The 15,250-nt window shown below is 43.6% G+C and overlaps 1 protein-coding gene across 7 annotated transcripts in view; it reads right to left on the bottom strand.

Annotated features, from left to right (window-relative positions):
- The window catches only part of PRDM2 (PR/SET domain 2), a 125,505-nt gene that overhangs the window by 45,500 nt on the left and 64,755 nt on the right, over window positions 1–15,250 (bottom strand). For 5 of the 7 annotated variants that reach the window (XM_042951455.1, XM_042951454.1, XM_042951459.1 and 2 more), the window contains one exon: window positions 777–914. The exons of 1 other annotated variant lie outside the window; for it this stretch is intronic. In XM_042951455.1, the coding sequence (XP_042807389.1) occupies window positions 777–914 (138 nt within the window). The remainder of the gene's footprint in view (window positions 1–776; window positions 915–15,250) is intronic. One more of the 7 variants, XM_042951457.1, reaches the window with a different exon arrangement.

The following is a 15,250-nucleotide window of genomic DNA, read 5'->3' as shown; positions in this document are numbered from 1 at the left end:
AAAGAATAAACTAGGAAGTTAATTTCTAACAAAAAACAAGAACGCTTTTTTTCACTCTGCACACTTTTCATGCTGATGTATAAAATCAAAGGTGTTTGGTATTTCAAGTAAACTCTTAACTGAAGTGCAAAACAAACGATTTAAGTGTGTAAATCAGAAGCATTTAGCTAAATAAAATGTTTACAAAGTCAATACTGATGCCCACAGTCCACAGCTCAGGGGTGGACTAGCACCACCGTCCCAGAAGCCTTCTGGCATCGCTACCAGTCTGATTCTATCACCAGAGATTTGTTTCAATGGTTTTGAACTTCATAAATTTTTTACAAATGTGATCGTATAGTACATTTCCTTTTATTTTAACCAGGGAATAATTTTATTTTTAACAAAGAAGGTCTTTAAAAATACTTTTAAGGGAAGGTGGGATGTAGAGGCTCAGTTCACCGTTATTAAATTCAAGCAGCCTTGGGGCACCTGGGCGGTTCAGTGGGTTAAGCATCAGACTCCCGATTTCAGGTCATAACCTCAGGGTCCAGGGAGCAAGCCCCGCATCAGGCTCTGCACTGACAGCACCGAGCCTGCTTGGGATTCTCTCTCCCTCTCTATCTCTGCCCCTCCCTGGCTCACGCCCCACTCCTCCCCCTCAATAAATACGGCTAAAAAATAAAAATAAAAAATTAATTAATACAGGCAGGCTTTTCGCGGTTAACCCTTTACAGTTCTTGGGGGATTCTCAGAAGGGCATTCCAAGGAGATTTACAGTAACTGGTGATACATACCCGAACAAGTCCAACTTCGAAGCTTACCTTCCGCAGAATCTCTCATATTTGCAGAAGCAGAATCTGGCTCGCTTGTCTTCAGGGGTGTGTCTTCAGCTTTGTTTGCTTTGTTTTTACTTTCCTGGGATTTTTTCTTCCCTAAAACACAATATTTATTTGTTTACTTACTCACTATTACCCTGAATTCTTGAAAAAGACAATTACTAATCCAATGACAGCAAACTGTATACTTCTGGACAATTATCACATCGGATTTCTAAAGAAATGAACAGATGATGAATATGAATACGTGTAAATCACGTCAGAGAAGAAAAAGAAACCCAAAACCCTGTATTTTTGAGACTCCTCAAACTAATAAATCATCTATTCGAGAAAACGTAACAATATCGATGTCAGAGGAAAACTGGATACTAACACTGAGCTTCAGGACCACACAAATAACAGGGACTGGCGAAAGTCTGATTAGGTGCAAGAAGCACTTTAGGGAAGACAATATGGTGTAACTTGGGTCCCTTTTAGTTGAGATAAGCTTGTCCATAACTGTCCAAGTGAAGCAAGAGAAGCAGACTCTGTTGGACTACAAAGGATCCGTGTGTGCAACAGCTCAGATATCACATGCAGAGGAATTATGAAGAATTCACTGTCAGGACAGCAGGAATTCTGCGGGTCCCCAGGGACCCGACTCCAAGTTCAGTACGAATCAGGATTTCATTAACAACTGCAAAAATGGAATTCAGGAAACACCCACTGCATTCCAACCTACAGCACAGTTCAGAAGGGAAGATTAAAAAAGCACCACAGTTCGGACAAGCTGGAACGAGCTCAGGTCACTAAGACAGTCCACAGGGACAAGCCCTTCTCTAGAAAAGTACGAATGCTGAAGGTTTGGAAGCTCCATCTCTTTGGGATTTGGCCAGAATTTGTGGCCCTTTGTTTCTATTTTTTCAGCTCTAAGGTTCTTTTTCCTGGTAGCTCTTGGGTTTGTAGTTTTCAGAGTCAGAACAGGCTCATCTTCGTCTTCCCCAAACCCCTCCTTCTCCTTCAGCAGCACTCTCCCGCTGGGCCTGGCAGACCTGTCCTTTCCTCTCGCAAAACAAGCCTCCCGCCACCTCCATCTCTGAATTACTAAAGTGACAAACCAGAACGCACTCGCTCACTGCTCCTGGAAAACGGTGTTCTCCATAACAGAACATCACTACAGAGAAGCCCAGTTAACTAAAATATAGACAGCAGATAAAAATGAGGTGAGACGCACAAATAACACTGGACAGTTCAGAACGTAAAAATGGAAGCATCGATGATAGCAACAAGCACATAGGAATCCTCAAAAAGCACCACCAGATTCTGACAGATATTTAAGAGATGAAACAAAGAGGAAAAAAGTACAAAATACTTCATAATCAGCCATTTAATTTGTCAGTCTTAAAAAGCAAACTCTAAAGTACTATTTTAGGGGCGCATAGGTGGCTAAATGAGTCAAGGTTAAACGCCCGACTTCTGCTCAGGTCATGATCTCGCGGTTCCTGAGTTCCAGCCCTGCAGCAACTCTGTGCTGGAGCCGGCTTCAGATTCTATGTCTGTCTGTCTGTCTGTGTGTCTGTCTGTCTCTCTCTCTCTCTGCCCCTCCCCCATTCGCACTCTGTCTCTCTCTCTCTCTCTCTCTCAAAAACAGACATAAAAAAATGTTTAAATACCATTTAAAATCCCTAATTATTTAAGCCCATTAAAAAAAAACAAAACAAAAAACTGATGCATTCTGCAACTATGTTAAAGAGTTTGCCCAAATAAATTCCTGCTAACATGTCCATCCCTCATTTCCAAAGGCATCTAAAATGGACCTCGGGACACAAGCAAGCACTTTACTGGAACCACACTCTGGTGGCAACAGAAGACAAGAGCCTGCAGGCGGAAAGATTATAAACCAATCCCCTGGAAAGGGCAAGGACATGAAAACACCTTTTCACACTAAAAGAGGTAACCTCCTCTTTCACTTCTTTCTCCTTTTGCCACCTTAACAGCACTGAGCTTAAATCTGTGATGACAAGGTTCTTGAGGAATCCAGCTGTGCTTTAGGAAGTTTGGATTCTATCTACTTTCAGCTAGTTTTCTTATCCTCACGATGACCTATGCCCTTCCCTGTGTGTGATACCCAGTGCAGATCAGATTACCGGTAGCAAACAATACAAATATAAATGATCACTGGCTGCTAACATAATTGCCCCAGTGCTGCAGTTCATGTCTGCTGAGAACCACGTAAAGGACTCCTGGTGCCCTAGGATGCTTAATTCTGAAGTTTTATTCAGTAAAGTTTTTCCCTGGACCAAAACCACAAAGTTGTTGTAAGACATCATCAGCACCACCTCATGTACCCCAAACAGCCCAAGAAATGACCCTTTCTTACCTCTAACTTTCTACTTTGTATAGGTATGGGCTTTTGAAATAAGTAAAAATGGAGGTATAGTGTAAACTGTGCCTGTTATGCATATATATTTCTTAAAAAGTCACACCGTGAAATTTAATAGAAAAACAGATGTCAATCTGTTGTAATACAATCCCTTACAGAAGCAATTCAAAGTTTTTCTGCAACCTCTCAAATGCTATACAAAGTTGGTTAGCAGGTCATACAAAAAACTGGCCTATATGTAAACAGTATTAAATAAGTGAAGTTCCTAGATATAACTTACAATAAAACAGCACAACTTTAACAATATCATTCACTAATACATATTCACACTGAAATCACGTAACTGCCTGCTACGTAAAAGTACTCTTTTAAGTTTTATTCCCTGCCTAAAAGAATAGGAAAACATCTAGCTGATACTGAACGTCAAGGTCTACTTGTGGACTCTCCAAACCTAATTAGTGAGAAGTGCCCCAGCCCCTCCCCCCACTTCCAGGCACCCTCTTTAAAAAACAAGACCAGGAAGCCCTTGATCCCCCGTGAAGAGAAACCATTTGAAGTAGGGACATCTGCATCCTATTCAGATGGCCACAGGCTGCCCGGGCGTCCCGCGAACGAGCCTCTCGGTCATGGGGCTGTGTGATGCACTGAAGGACGTTGAGCAGCATCCACTCACTAGACGCCAGCAGCACGTCCACTTTTAACTGTTGACAGGCAGATCTCCAGGCATGGCCAAATGTCTGGGGAGGTCTCCCCAGGTGAAGAACCGCTGGGCTGAACCAATACAGGCCACTAAAGACACAACGAGGGCTCTGCAGTCTATATAGTTAAGAATTTTAAAAGTATCTGAAGAATTGCAAAAAGCAAAGTACGGGACAATTGAACTTCTCTCCAAAGTGACTTCGGTGAATGCTGACACTTAGTTTTTCATGGACATGAGTCTATCATGAACCTAAGAGATGACTCATGACACTGATATTACCTGACACATGAAATGATTCTCACGATCTTAATCGGAACCATCTAACACCCAAGTGACTTCCCATTAGGATTGTAGACTGGAGATGGAAGAGGCTGTATCGAAACCACCTGTCCTACCTGCCATTTTGAGAGAAAGTGAAAGCCAGGGCCCACGGGGGACTAATCAGTCCACCAGAGAACAGAAAGTAGGACCCAGGTGTCCCGACTCACACTTAGGTATGCTTGGTGTCACTCACAAAGCCAAATACTGCAATGGGAACAGAGGAACAGGTGGTGGAACCTTCTACGTTTCCTTAGATAAGCAATTCCTTCCCCCCCCCCCCCCCCCCCCCCGCCCCATACTTGGTTTCTGTTCTATTTGTAATCAAATTTAAAAACAAAAACAAGCCTATAACCAAAAACAACCTGTAATGACTCTTACAAAGGGGAGCGGGGGCTCGTTAGTGTCTGGGAGGCGGGACATGCCTCTAGCACTGGTCCGGCAGAGCCCGCTGGGAGCCTGGTAAGCACACGTGTGCACTTACCATCGGGTTCCTGAAGGGTCCTACATAGAAGCTACTGCCAGCTGCGTGTTCCACTTGGTCTAAACAAGAAAGATACAGGAATGAAACACAAGGAAAGTGAAATGGAAACGACAACAAAGAACATAATGAAGGACAGGACAAACTTTATGTATATAAGGAAAAGAAATGCACACAAAGTTATGAAGAAAACTAAATGAAACAGAAAGAAATGAGCAGTCATCTACCGAATCAAAGTTCTCACGCACACACAAAATAAAAAATAAATGAACCTTTAACTGTGATCTCAGCTGCTGACAGGAGGGCTCACTCGGCATACTTACTCTTACGCCTCTGCCACACCCATGTCGCAAAACAGATGCTCTTACCGCTGACGGCACCATTCTGCCAGAGACCCCGAAGTCCCAATCATGCCGCTCATCTTACAGTTACCCAAGGACCAAAGCCGTGAAGTCATCTGCCCAAGGTCATGTAACTAAATCAGCTCTAGAGCCAGAATTAAAACCTGAGGACGACGACGCTAAAAGTGTTCCTTCTACTACGAAAAGTGTTATTTCTTAAGACCTGTAATGGCACAATCAATACCATATTCTTTAGAAAGCACTTTTTCTATGCGTTGTCTCACTTGGTTTCAAGGGCAAATGAAAGAAAAAAGTGGTAGAGACATTCACTGCATTTACGGGAAAGGATCAGCAATCAAATTGGAATGCAGATTATTTTCCCCATTTCAACTGTATCTTATGCCAGAAACACTTATAAGTCAACAGCCCAGAAGCTCAATCTAAGCAAGCATGATTCACCGTAACAGAACTGGGTTTTCTAGTGAAATAGCTACTGTAGAGAGAATCCCAACAGTCATAATGACTACTCTTTAAAGATAATGTCTAGCATTATACCTCTGATGCCTGGATGCAAGTTGCAAAACCAGAATTGCCTAAGGCATCACATAAATAATTTAACCTAGGTCTGGACTGTGTTCTACTAGTCTAATAAAACTGGTCAAACACTAGGAAAATCTAGAGAATAATGTTTCACTTAAAAATGTGCAGGCATCAGAGAAAACACAAAATTCTAGAAGGCATGCTCAGGTTACATTAAAAATTCATCACAACAGTGAAGGCTCACGAATTTCGTGATTTAAGTGAATTAAATTTAGAGCCATATGTAACTCTACATGTGCTGCCTCCTCACTGGGAGCTACCCAACTCCTACGCATAAAATCAGAATTCAGTACTGGCGCACAGAAGCCGGTCTATCTGATCTTTGTTGAGGGAGCTCACCACCTTACTCAGATACACAGCTGATTCCGCACCAGGCGAGGCCCCGTCTCTGAGCTCTTACCATGAAAGGTCATGGAGAACATGAGCTGCCCCGAACTGGAGCCACCACGGACGCCCCGAAGGACTCCCCAAAGGACAGGCTGTGCCCGTCCTGCCTCTCTCTGGTGCCTCACCTCTCGCTCAGCCCTTCATCTCAGCAAATGAGCCTTCGTCCTCTCTCCTCCACTGAAGATCCACTCTCCACGGTTCCCCCTGATCTCATAATTACAAAACCCGAAATCTCTTTAGGCTTCATTGGCCTCAAGTTCCCCCTTTTGTGTCTGACAGTTTCGTGGGTCTTACATTCTTTAGATTCCTCTCCCAGCCTTATGACACCACCATTTACGATCTCCTTTTGTGACCACTTTTTTTGCAGAATCTTCCTCTTCTTCCTGCCCTCAGACAAGTGGGTCCCTTATAGGAAATCTGAAGATCGGGGGCTTTCGTACAAGGCTGGAGAAAGGCTTCAACAAAGTATTCAGCTGAGCCGAGGGTACAGATCTTAGAGAACAGAACAGACATGGAATAACGGAAATAATAGCTATGTTAAAAGGTAAGGAAGAAGAACCCTAAGATTTGACATAGAAGGAGCCTTTAAAGGTGATCTTAGTCTGCTCCCCAAACTCCACAAAAATGCTTCCCAAAGCTTTATCTCATTGTATGAATTGCCTAAAATCTCAGAGCAAGTTGGCAGCAAAACTGGGATTTTTATTCCCACCCAATTCACTAATCTGTCTCCTGTGTTCCAGAAGCCTTACTATGACTAATACTTTCTGGGTCCTAATTTTTTCACCCTAAGAAAGATAATGGTGCACCTGGGTGGCTCAGTTGAGCGTCTAACTCTTGATTTCAGCTCAGGTCATGATCCCAGGGTCGTGGGATAGAGCCCCACATCGGGCTCCACACTAAGTGTGGAGCCTGCTTAAGACAGTCTGTCTGTCTGTCTCTCTCTCTCTGTCTCTCCCTCTTTCTCTCTCCCTCCCACCCTCCCTCTGCCCCCTCCCCTGTTCATGCTCTCTCTAAAATAAAATAACAAAATAAAAAAGAAAGATAATAGTGCCATGTTCATTGCAAGCTACATTGAGAACTCTATCATAAAACTATAAAGTCAGTATACAACTTTTCAAATTTTTGAAAGGCAAGGGTGTGGCTTCCATGACAGCAGGCTGGCCTGGCACTGACAGCAACTCTCAGAACACCTGCTGTAGAGGTAAATCAGAGTTCACGGGCAAGGTAAAACACTTGCTTGGAAAAAAGCATAAAGTTCAGGGGCGCCCGACGGCCTCAGGCAGTAGGGCATGCGACTCTTGATCTCAGGGTCCTGAGTTCAGTCCCACGCTGGTCGTGGCGCCTACTTAAAACATTTTTTTTTTTTTTAATTTAAAAGGCATAAAGTTCATGTTAAATGACTTCTTTATAGGATCAAAAGAAACACACACACACACACACACTCACGAACTCTAACAGACCACGCAGTGAGGACGGGGCATCAAAGGTAACAGCCAAGTCGTGGGCTGAAAGAATGGCCAAAACGTGCCACGTGAGCTGGTAACGGGAGGCAGGGAGTCAGACCCCCAGCCCTTGTTTTCTATCTGGGGGTGGTTAACCTTCTACAGTTGGTGTGATGGGTACAGAGGACACAAGCCAGAAACACATATGACAGTCCGTCTTCCGCAAGGAATCAGCAGTCCGTTTAGACCACTGTAACATATGCTTAAAAAAGAAAACAAGAAGATAATGAATGACTCAGTAACCTGGACGTCCACGGAAGTCACAATCTGGGCAACGGGGAAGCTGGGCAGCAGGACCAAAGTGAGAGCAGGGCCTCCAAGACCACAGCCAGAGAGGCACCCGCAAAGGTCGGCCAAGCTGCACACGGGTCGGGGTGTGTCCATCAGATGGTCAGGGTGGACGTTAGAGCTGCCCAAGGGGGTCTCAGGGGGAAACCGAGCTACTGGGGGCCTAGCCCTGCTGCCCCACGGTGTTTTGGGCAGAACGCTCTGAAGTGGCAAGATGCTGTGCAGCAACTGGTTTTTATGAAAGGAACATGCTCTCCATTTTCTATACATTTCTTTCATATTTAAAGTAACTTGAAATGTACCTGACACTAAAAAAAATTCTGTTAAGCAGCTCAGGCACAATTTCAACCTTTTCCTGGAGTTAAGCTCTCCAAGAGCTGTCTGTAATCCCAGAGGCAAATTACGAAAATAAAACCTCTCTGGTTTTAAATTGCTCATAGTATTAAAACAGGGCTCTAGGCTTTGCTTCCAACAGAAACAATGGAAAAGTTCTGGATTTTTCAATGCTGCAGATCCCGGTGTAAATTCCTGGGATGCTTGTGTCGCGGCGGGGGGGGGGGGGGGGGGGTGCGCACAGCCTCTGCCCCTGTGGAGGGTCCAGCCAGCAACTCTTCCAAGTGCCAGGCTGACGGCAGTAGCAGCAAGGATCACATCTGAAGGGAGCTTTGAATTTCTCTAAAAAAGGCTTTTAGTGGCTTTGACTGGATAAATCCAAATACCTGAAGAGGCTCCCCAAATAAACTTTAATAAATTCAAATTAAGAAAGCATTAAATTTCCTTATACTGTTCGGAACCTCAAAGTCTTGTGGCATGAACAAAATGATTCTAGAGACTAACCAAATACCCTTGAAACTCAAACAAGCTGCCAGCCTGTTCTTCTTTATAATTATTTTAATTTCTAGGGTTCTTCTCAAGGATCTTCAGTAGCTTTTATTTTACAGGGAAAAAATGTATCTAAAGTCTGAAAACCTTGCATATAAAAAGTGAATGGGCAACTACGAAGTAAAAACCTTAAATTCAAGTGTCAGTCCCCGGAGGCCACACAAACAGGACTGGGAACTAGGTAGGGAGGTGGGGACGACACGAGCCTGGCAACCCGGTAAAACAGAGTGCACAGCCACACCCTCAAGAACTGGTTATCCTCAGCTAAAAGGAAAGTCATTTATGATAAATTCTACAATTCTATATCCGGATGAATTAACTGCGCAATTTAGATGAAAAATACTTTCAGGAAATAAAACCCAGACATAAATCTGAAAGAAGACACAATTACCACACTTAAGATCATTGTCTAGATTTGTTTACAGAAACGTTTACAGGAACAATGATCAAGCCACAGCACTAATTAATAAAATCAGGCTACAATGTATCCACAGATGTAAACCAAGAAGATTAAGATGCTGGCAGGTGGCTCCCAGCAATGAGACTATTGGTGAAGGTAGGAGACCTGTTTATGTGTTCATATTTTCTAACTTTTCTAGATGAACATTTGGTTCTATTATGCAAAAAATAAATTAATACATTATTTTTGAAAGAAATGACTAACAAAGGCAAAATTAATGAGGCAACTGAAAAATGGCCACTATGGATTGAGATTAATATATGCAATTTATACCCATACAGTTTGGAAAAGGTCTCAACTGTCCACTCTGTCTACACGGCAGAAAGTACTGAAGTGCTTCTCTGTTCTCGATCTCCTACCTGTACACCTGCTGTTAAGTGTCCAGAAAACAAGCACTAGCTCCAGAAACACCAAATCCACAACAGACGCACATTTAAAGGGGTGTAGTCACAAGAGACATCATTCAACAGACGACACTGGGTAAGCATTCAAACTGCCACTGCTAACCTTCTGGTGGGTCTTCAACTCTTTTCCCTGTGCATCACGTTGCTTCAAACAAAAATTTAATTTCCCTCCTCCTTTTGAGCAGCCACACACCTTGTATTCTTTTTCTTGTTTCACTGCACTCGGTTATGATACCCATCTTTATGGTTATGACACCCATCTTTATTTAAACCAAAAAGCTAATTTAAATAATCGTGTTGAGTGCCTCCCAGGTGTAAGCGAAGGGTCAATGTTTTGGCAGTCGGCCATGATAATCATGAGAGTATGGTTTCCTGGCTTTTATTTTGCTTCTCCTAAAAATACAAAACTCATATGCCACATTTTGATAGAGGTTTAAGAAACAGGTTATGAAAATAAGACCGTTTACAGAGATACTAAACTACTCCTCACTTAGATCTACCATGAGACATTTTATTCGGGTATAGTTCTTAAGACTATTCATCACTACAGCGGAGCAAGCTCATTCCCTTCTTTCCAAGGCCTCAACTGTCTTCTGGCCTCCGCCACACCTGCGGATGTGCCTCTATCAGAGCTTGTGAACGGACACATCATCGCTCCACCGGAGCAGAGCCTGGACCTCTGGAGGCTCCTGCATGTGCACCAACTAGCACAAATCTGCCTACTCGGAGAACTCAAAATGCTGTCTTTTAGAGATTCACAAGCAGAGAAGGAACTAAAACGTATTCTCCTCATAAATTATGGTCACAAATTACATTGAAATTCAAGATTTTTTCTCCTAAGATCTGCACCTAAAAACAAAATCCCACTAACCAGCCTATTTGACAAGACATCTCGCACTCGGATGCACTAGCATGTATCAGACTACTGTTCAAATTTAGCTCAATTCTTGCAAGATTAGAATTTTTTCCTTGACATACTTTGTAAGGTTTCTGGAACCATGGTGAAGCGGAAGTATTTGCATTTTTCCTGGGTGCTTATTATCTACAAAGCACTTTGTTAAGAGCTATATAGGGTGGGTGGGTGTATGTGTGTGTATAACTTAAAATTGAAGTTATGTCCAACTCTGTGAAAAGCCAAGCCCCTTTGCAGAAAGGCTCTACCTAATGTCAACAAGAAGCAAATTTTGAACGGAAAAGATGTTCAAGAGAATCTGAATCTCATTAAAAATAAAAACAAGGGAGGGGAAGGGAAGAGAGAGGTAGGAAGAGGGAGAGCCAGAGAGGTGGGAGGGAGAGGGAAGGGGCAGAGAGAGACAGGGGAGGGGGTGATGTAGATCGCAGGCCAGCCAGGTAAAGCGAAGACCCCTGGCGCAGCTGAGCCCTCCTCAGGAGTGCGGCCTGAGACGACAGCCTTTCAGACACACCAAAATCTTCTCAGGGCTGGTGTCCCAGGATTAGGCCACATTATCCTGACTTGATGCTGCTTCTATCTTTTGCCAACACAGGCGTAAAATAACGCTCCCAGGGAACAAAGAAGCTTGGGAGGAAGGGCTCACAGAAGACTAGGATTTTAAACGGCTGCCTCCCAGGCCGGTGCCCAAGGCCAGGAGAAAGGGCCTCCCTCTCACTCCGGTCACATTTCACCTGCTCCCAAAAGGTTCCTGTGCCCCCAAAGTCACACACCTTTCCTGCAGATGGTCTGACCCCAACTAATCTAAGACACTGCAATGGGCTCTCCTGTCCCTCCCCACTGTTGGGGTGGCACTCTGATTAAAACAGGTTCCTGAAGGGCACAAACTCACACAACTTGAAATCCACAAAACTAAAACGGTATTGCACAGCCTTGGGCCATGATGTGATTAAGGAGAAATACTCCTGGTTAAGGCAGACAGGAACAAACCATGGACACACTAGTGACCACTACCTGATACTGTCCCCAGGAGGAGTAAATCTGACAATGCATAAAAAGAACGCTGCACAGTGCCTGACACAGACTCAATGGAACCAACTATAAGCATTAGCCACAGGAGATTCTACTAAACAAATTTCAGAAACCCCGTGCCCACAAGTCTAAATTGTCAGCATATGTTCCTTCTTAGGAGGACAATGACATTCTGCTTCCACTAACGATCCCGAATTCATCCATTTGTTTTGTTCATTTGTCCTATACAGTGACTCACACGATCCCACCCAGATATCACTATGGAAATGTGCGAGTCCGGATGAGGACAGAGGTTGAACGGAGTGCTTCAAACACTCACTAATGCTCCCATCAATCTGCAGTAATGCTCCCACAGAAGCTGGAGGTACATTTCAGGTTTTTTTTAACCTGTAACCTTGATATTTTATTGCTTCCAACCAACTGTCTAAACATACCGGCTCACTTCGTGGTTCTTAATCTTTTGGGAAAGAAACCTTAGACCCCTTTGAACATCAGGCAACAGTGAAGGCCCCTCTTTCCAGGTGGTCACACAGAGACATAAATACACTTGGAGACCCAGAGACCTCTACGTCATCACCAAGTTCAGTTCTGAGTCTATGTGAACGTGCATACGGAGGGGTACACCTGTGTGATCCCCGAAAAATACCCCAACTCCTTAGACTATTCAATAAAATTGCCGCAGAGAAAATCAGGGCATTTGTTGCCTTAAAACGGTCTTGTCGGTTTTACTGGTAACTTGTAAGAAAAGGACTCTTTCACATTTTTGTTTTTTCCTGACTGCACATCCAGAAAGATGTGAAATGACAGATTTCCTAATCTGTCACGTGCAGCATGGAAATTGCTCCCGCACATTTACTTTCAAGGCGGTCTGATCATTTAACGTTTAAGGAAACGTCTCCAAAATACACCCAAAATGTCAACCGCATGAAATTTGGTCCTAATAGTATGGTAGTCACGAGTGGTTACGACCACAGAGAGGTGACAGAAAAACGAGAAGAAAACAGTAAACACTTCATTTAGGCAACAAACATGTTTACTTTTGCCCAGGCAAACGCAACAAATCAAATTCCAGGAGTTAGCTAATCCACCAATCTGTGTAACCACAGGTGTCCCAGTTTGGGTAACTAGTAAAACAGGACAGCTTTTGAGAGAAAAGCGGGTCTCTAGCACATGACGAGTTCTCCAGGGCCATGGTGTGTACCTAGCTACAGATCCAAATAACATCTTACCTCTCACCTGATTTTCAATCGACTTAATCCACTTCATGTCACCGAAGCAAAACAGATGGATTTCAATAAGCCACGTTAAAAGATACTGGAACTATTCCTTTATTTTTTCAGAAGTGCCGTGATAAGTCCAAGCACGGGCAGAGTCACCACGGACCTAATTGCACCAGTGCCCACCCACTAAGATGGGACCAAGGTCAGTGTGCAGGCATATTCCTACGAGGCTCTCACTTAATGCTCGCGGTGATCCCACAAGGCAGATCTTACCCCATTTTACCAACAAGCGAAGTGAAGATCAAGACATGTGGAGTAACCTGTCCAAAGTCATACTGCCATTAACTGGTGGAGCCAGGCCATGAAGCCGGCCTCACGATTCCGAGGCCGTGTTCTGGCATGCCACAATGAAGTCCACATGCTGTACATCTTCTGGAACTCAAAGGTATAGCGGGGTCAGCAATTTTTCCCTGCTCGCCTCCCCACAACAGACACACACGATTCAGGCTCATTTTAGCAGGTTATCCGTCTGCAAAGTATTGATCAAGCTGTATCTAATACAGAAGCAATAACGAAGCCCAAGCAGTACACTCATGTACTTTTAGCACAGAAATTTAAGTTGGACGTAGCACAACAGTCACTATAAAAAAGTTTACCAATTCCATGCACTTCTGACAACTGCCCATGAGATTCAGAGGATCCTGTCTCTCTAAACCTGAAGAGGGTCAGAAAGTGTCTTAATTAAGCATCATTTTTTCTTGATTTTAATATTTTCTACCGTCTACTGCAACCATACACTGAATCCACCGTGACACACAGACAGCAATTTCCATTTCTAAGGCTTTTTTTTTTTTTTAATGTTTATTATTTTGACAGAGAGCAAACCAGTGAGCAGGGAAGGGGCAGAGAGAGTAGCGGGGAGAGAAAGAATCCCAAGCAGGCTTGGAGCTGTTAGTGCAGAGCCCAATGCAGGGCTCAAACCCATGAACCATGAGATCCTGACCTGAGCCGAAATCAAGAGCCAGCTGCTTAACCAACTGAGCCACCCAGGTGCCCCCAATTTGCATTTTTTAATCCTGAATTCTTTTTAAGTTTATTTTGAAAGCGAGAGAGTGCACCCCAAAACTATAAATAGATACTAAGCTTCACACCCAAATTTGATCTTGTTACCAACTACATGATCACACGCAAGGAAGACTTTCTGTGACAATGTATTTAGCAGCTAATAAAACTGCTAAAGACAAATTTGGCATTTTAAGCCCCCTATTCAAAACTCCAAGATTGATTTATAGTTACTCCCTTTTATTATTTGTTTTGAATGCCAGTGAGAGAGACACTTTAATTTTGACCCCACTGTTAAACCTACAAAAATTACGATCCACAATACGTAACTACACGAGGAGAGTTCCGGAGAGTTCCGTGTGTAAAAGACCAGGGCTGCGGCTAACCAGCGCCACGCTGCCCACAGCATAAACCCCGGGCAGCATAAACCGGGTAGAGATGAATGTGAGACTTTGGTCTACACTAATGCCAGCATTATCAGGCTTACAGAGAAGGTACCAGAGGCGGGGGGTGGAGGTGGAAGCCCTCAGTCCTCACAGGGATCCTCAGATGTTCTGCCTAAAACCAGCAGTCGCTTGCCTGCACAGAGAAAACAGGGTCTAAAGATCTTATATGTTAAAAGCAAAAATACAGCCAACAGAACCAGAAAGGGCATACTCTCCACCTCAAACTGGCAAGAGAATGAAATCTGAACCTAAGAAGCCAAACGGTAGGAAAAAAATAACAGAAGGCACAGGAACTGCATTGTTGCCCGTTCCAAACTGTATCGCCACTTCAAACACTGCACGATTGGTTTTGGGGTTCTAAACACCGGTGAACAAAACAAACCAGTCTGTCTTCATTTTTGTGGCAGGTGGTGTCTCAGGAAACCTACAAAAGACTGCAGCAATAGGAAGGATTAGAAGGACAAGGGGAAAGACTATCACTGCAGCTTTAACAGAAGGGGGGGGGGGGGGGGGGGGGGGGAGGGTGCATTTTAGCCTAAGTAGGCATCCACTGGTTTTCTTTTTAACCAAAGCAAAGATAATCCTCTGCAACTACACATAACTGGTGTCACACATTTAATTTATTAAACCTAGCAAATTAGGTTTGGACCATTCAGACACTGATTAAATTAATCAAAGCCTGTAAGCGAAAGTTTTTAAAGTACTGAATTTGCAAGGACTTTAGATATCATAATCTTATTTTAGAAACTGGTATTTTTATATACCACACACACAATCATGATTTTATCATTAGAATAAGTCTCTAACCTCTGAAACTATTCAAACATTCTGTCTGTCCCCCTCTCTCTCTGCCCCTCCCCTGCTCGCATGCTCTCTCAAAAGTAAATAAACATACAAAAAATAAAAAAATAAAATATATTAAAACAGGGGCGCCTGGGTGGCTCAGTCAGTTAAGCGTCCAACTTCAGCTCAGGTCATGATCTCACGGTCCGTGGGTTCGAGCCCTGCGTCGGGCTCTGTGCTGACAGCTCAGAGCC

This window comes from Panthera leo, chromosome C1 (assembly GCF_018350215.1).
Source record: "Panthera leo isolate Ple1 chromosome C1, P.leo_Ple1_pat1.1, whole genome shotgun sequence".
Classification (NCBI taxonomy): Eukaryota; Metazoa; Chordata; class Mammalia; order Carnivora; family Felidae; genus Panthera; species Panthera leo.
The sequence above is the reverse complement of the archived record's forward strand: the minus strand, read 5'-3'. Positions and strand labels throughout refer to the sequence as shown.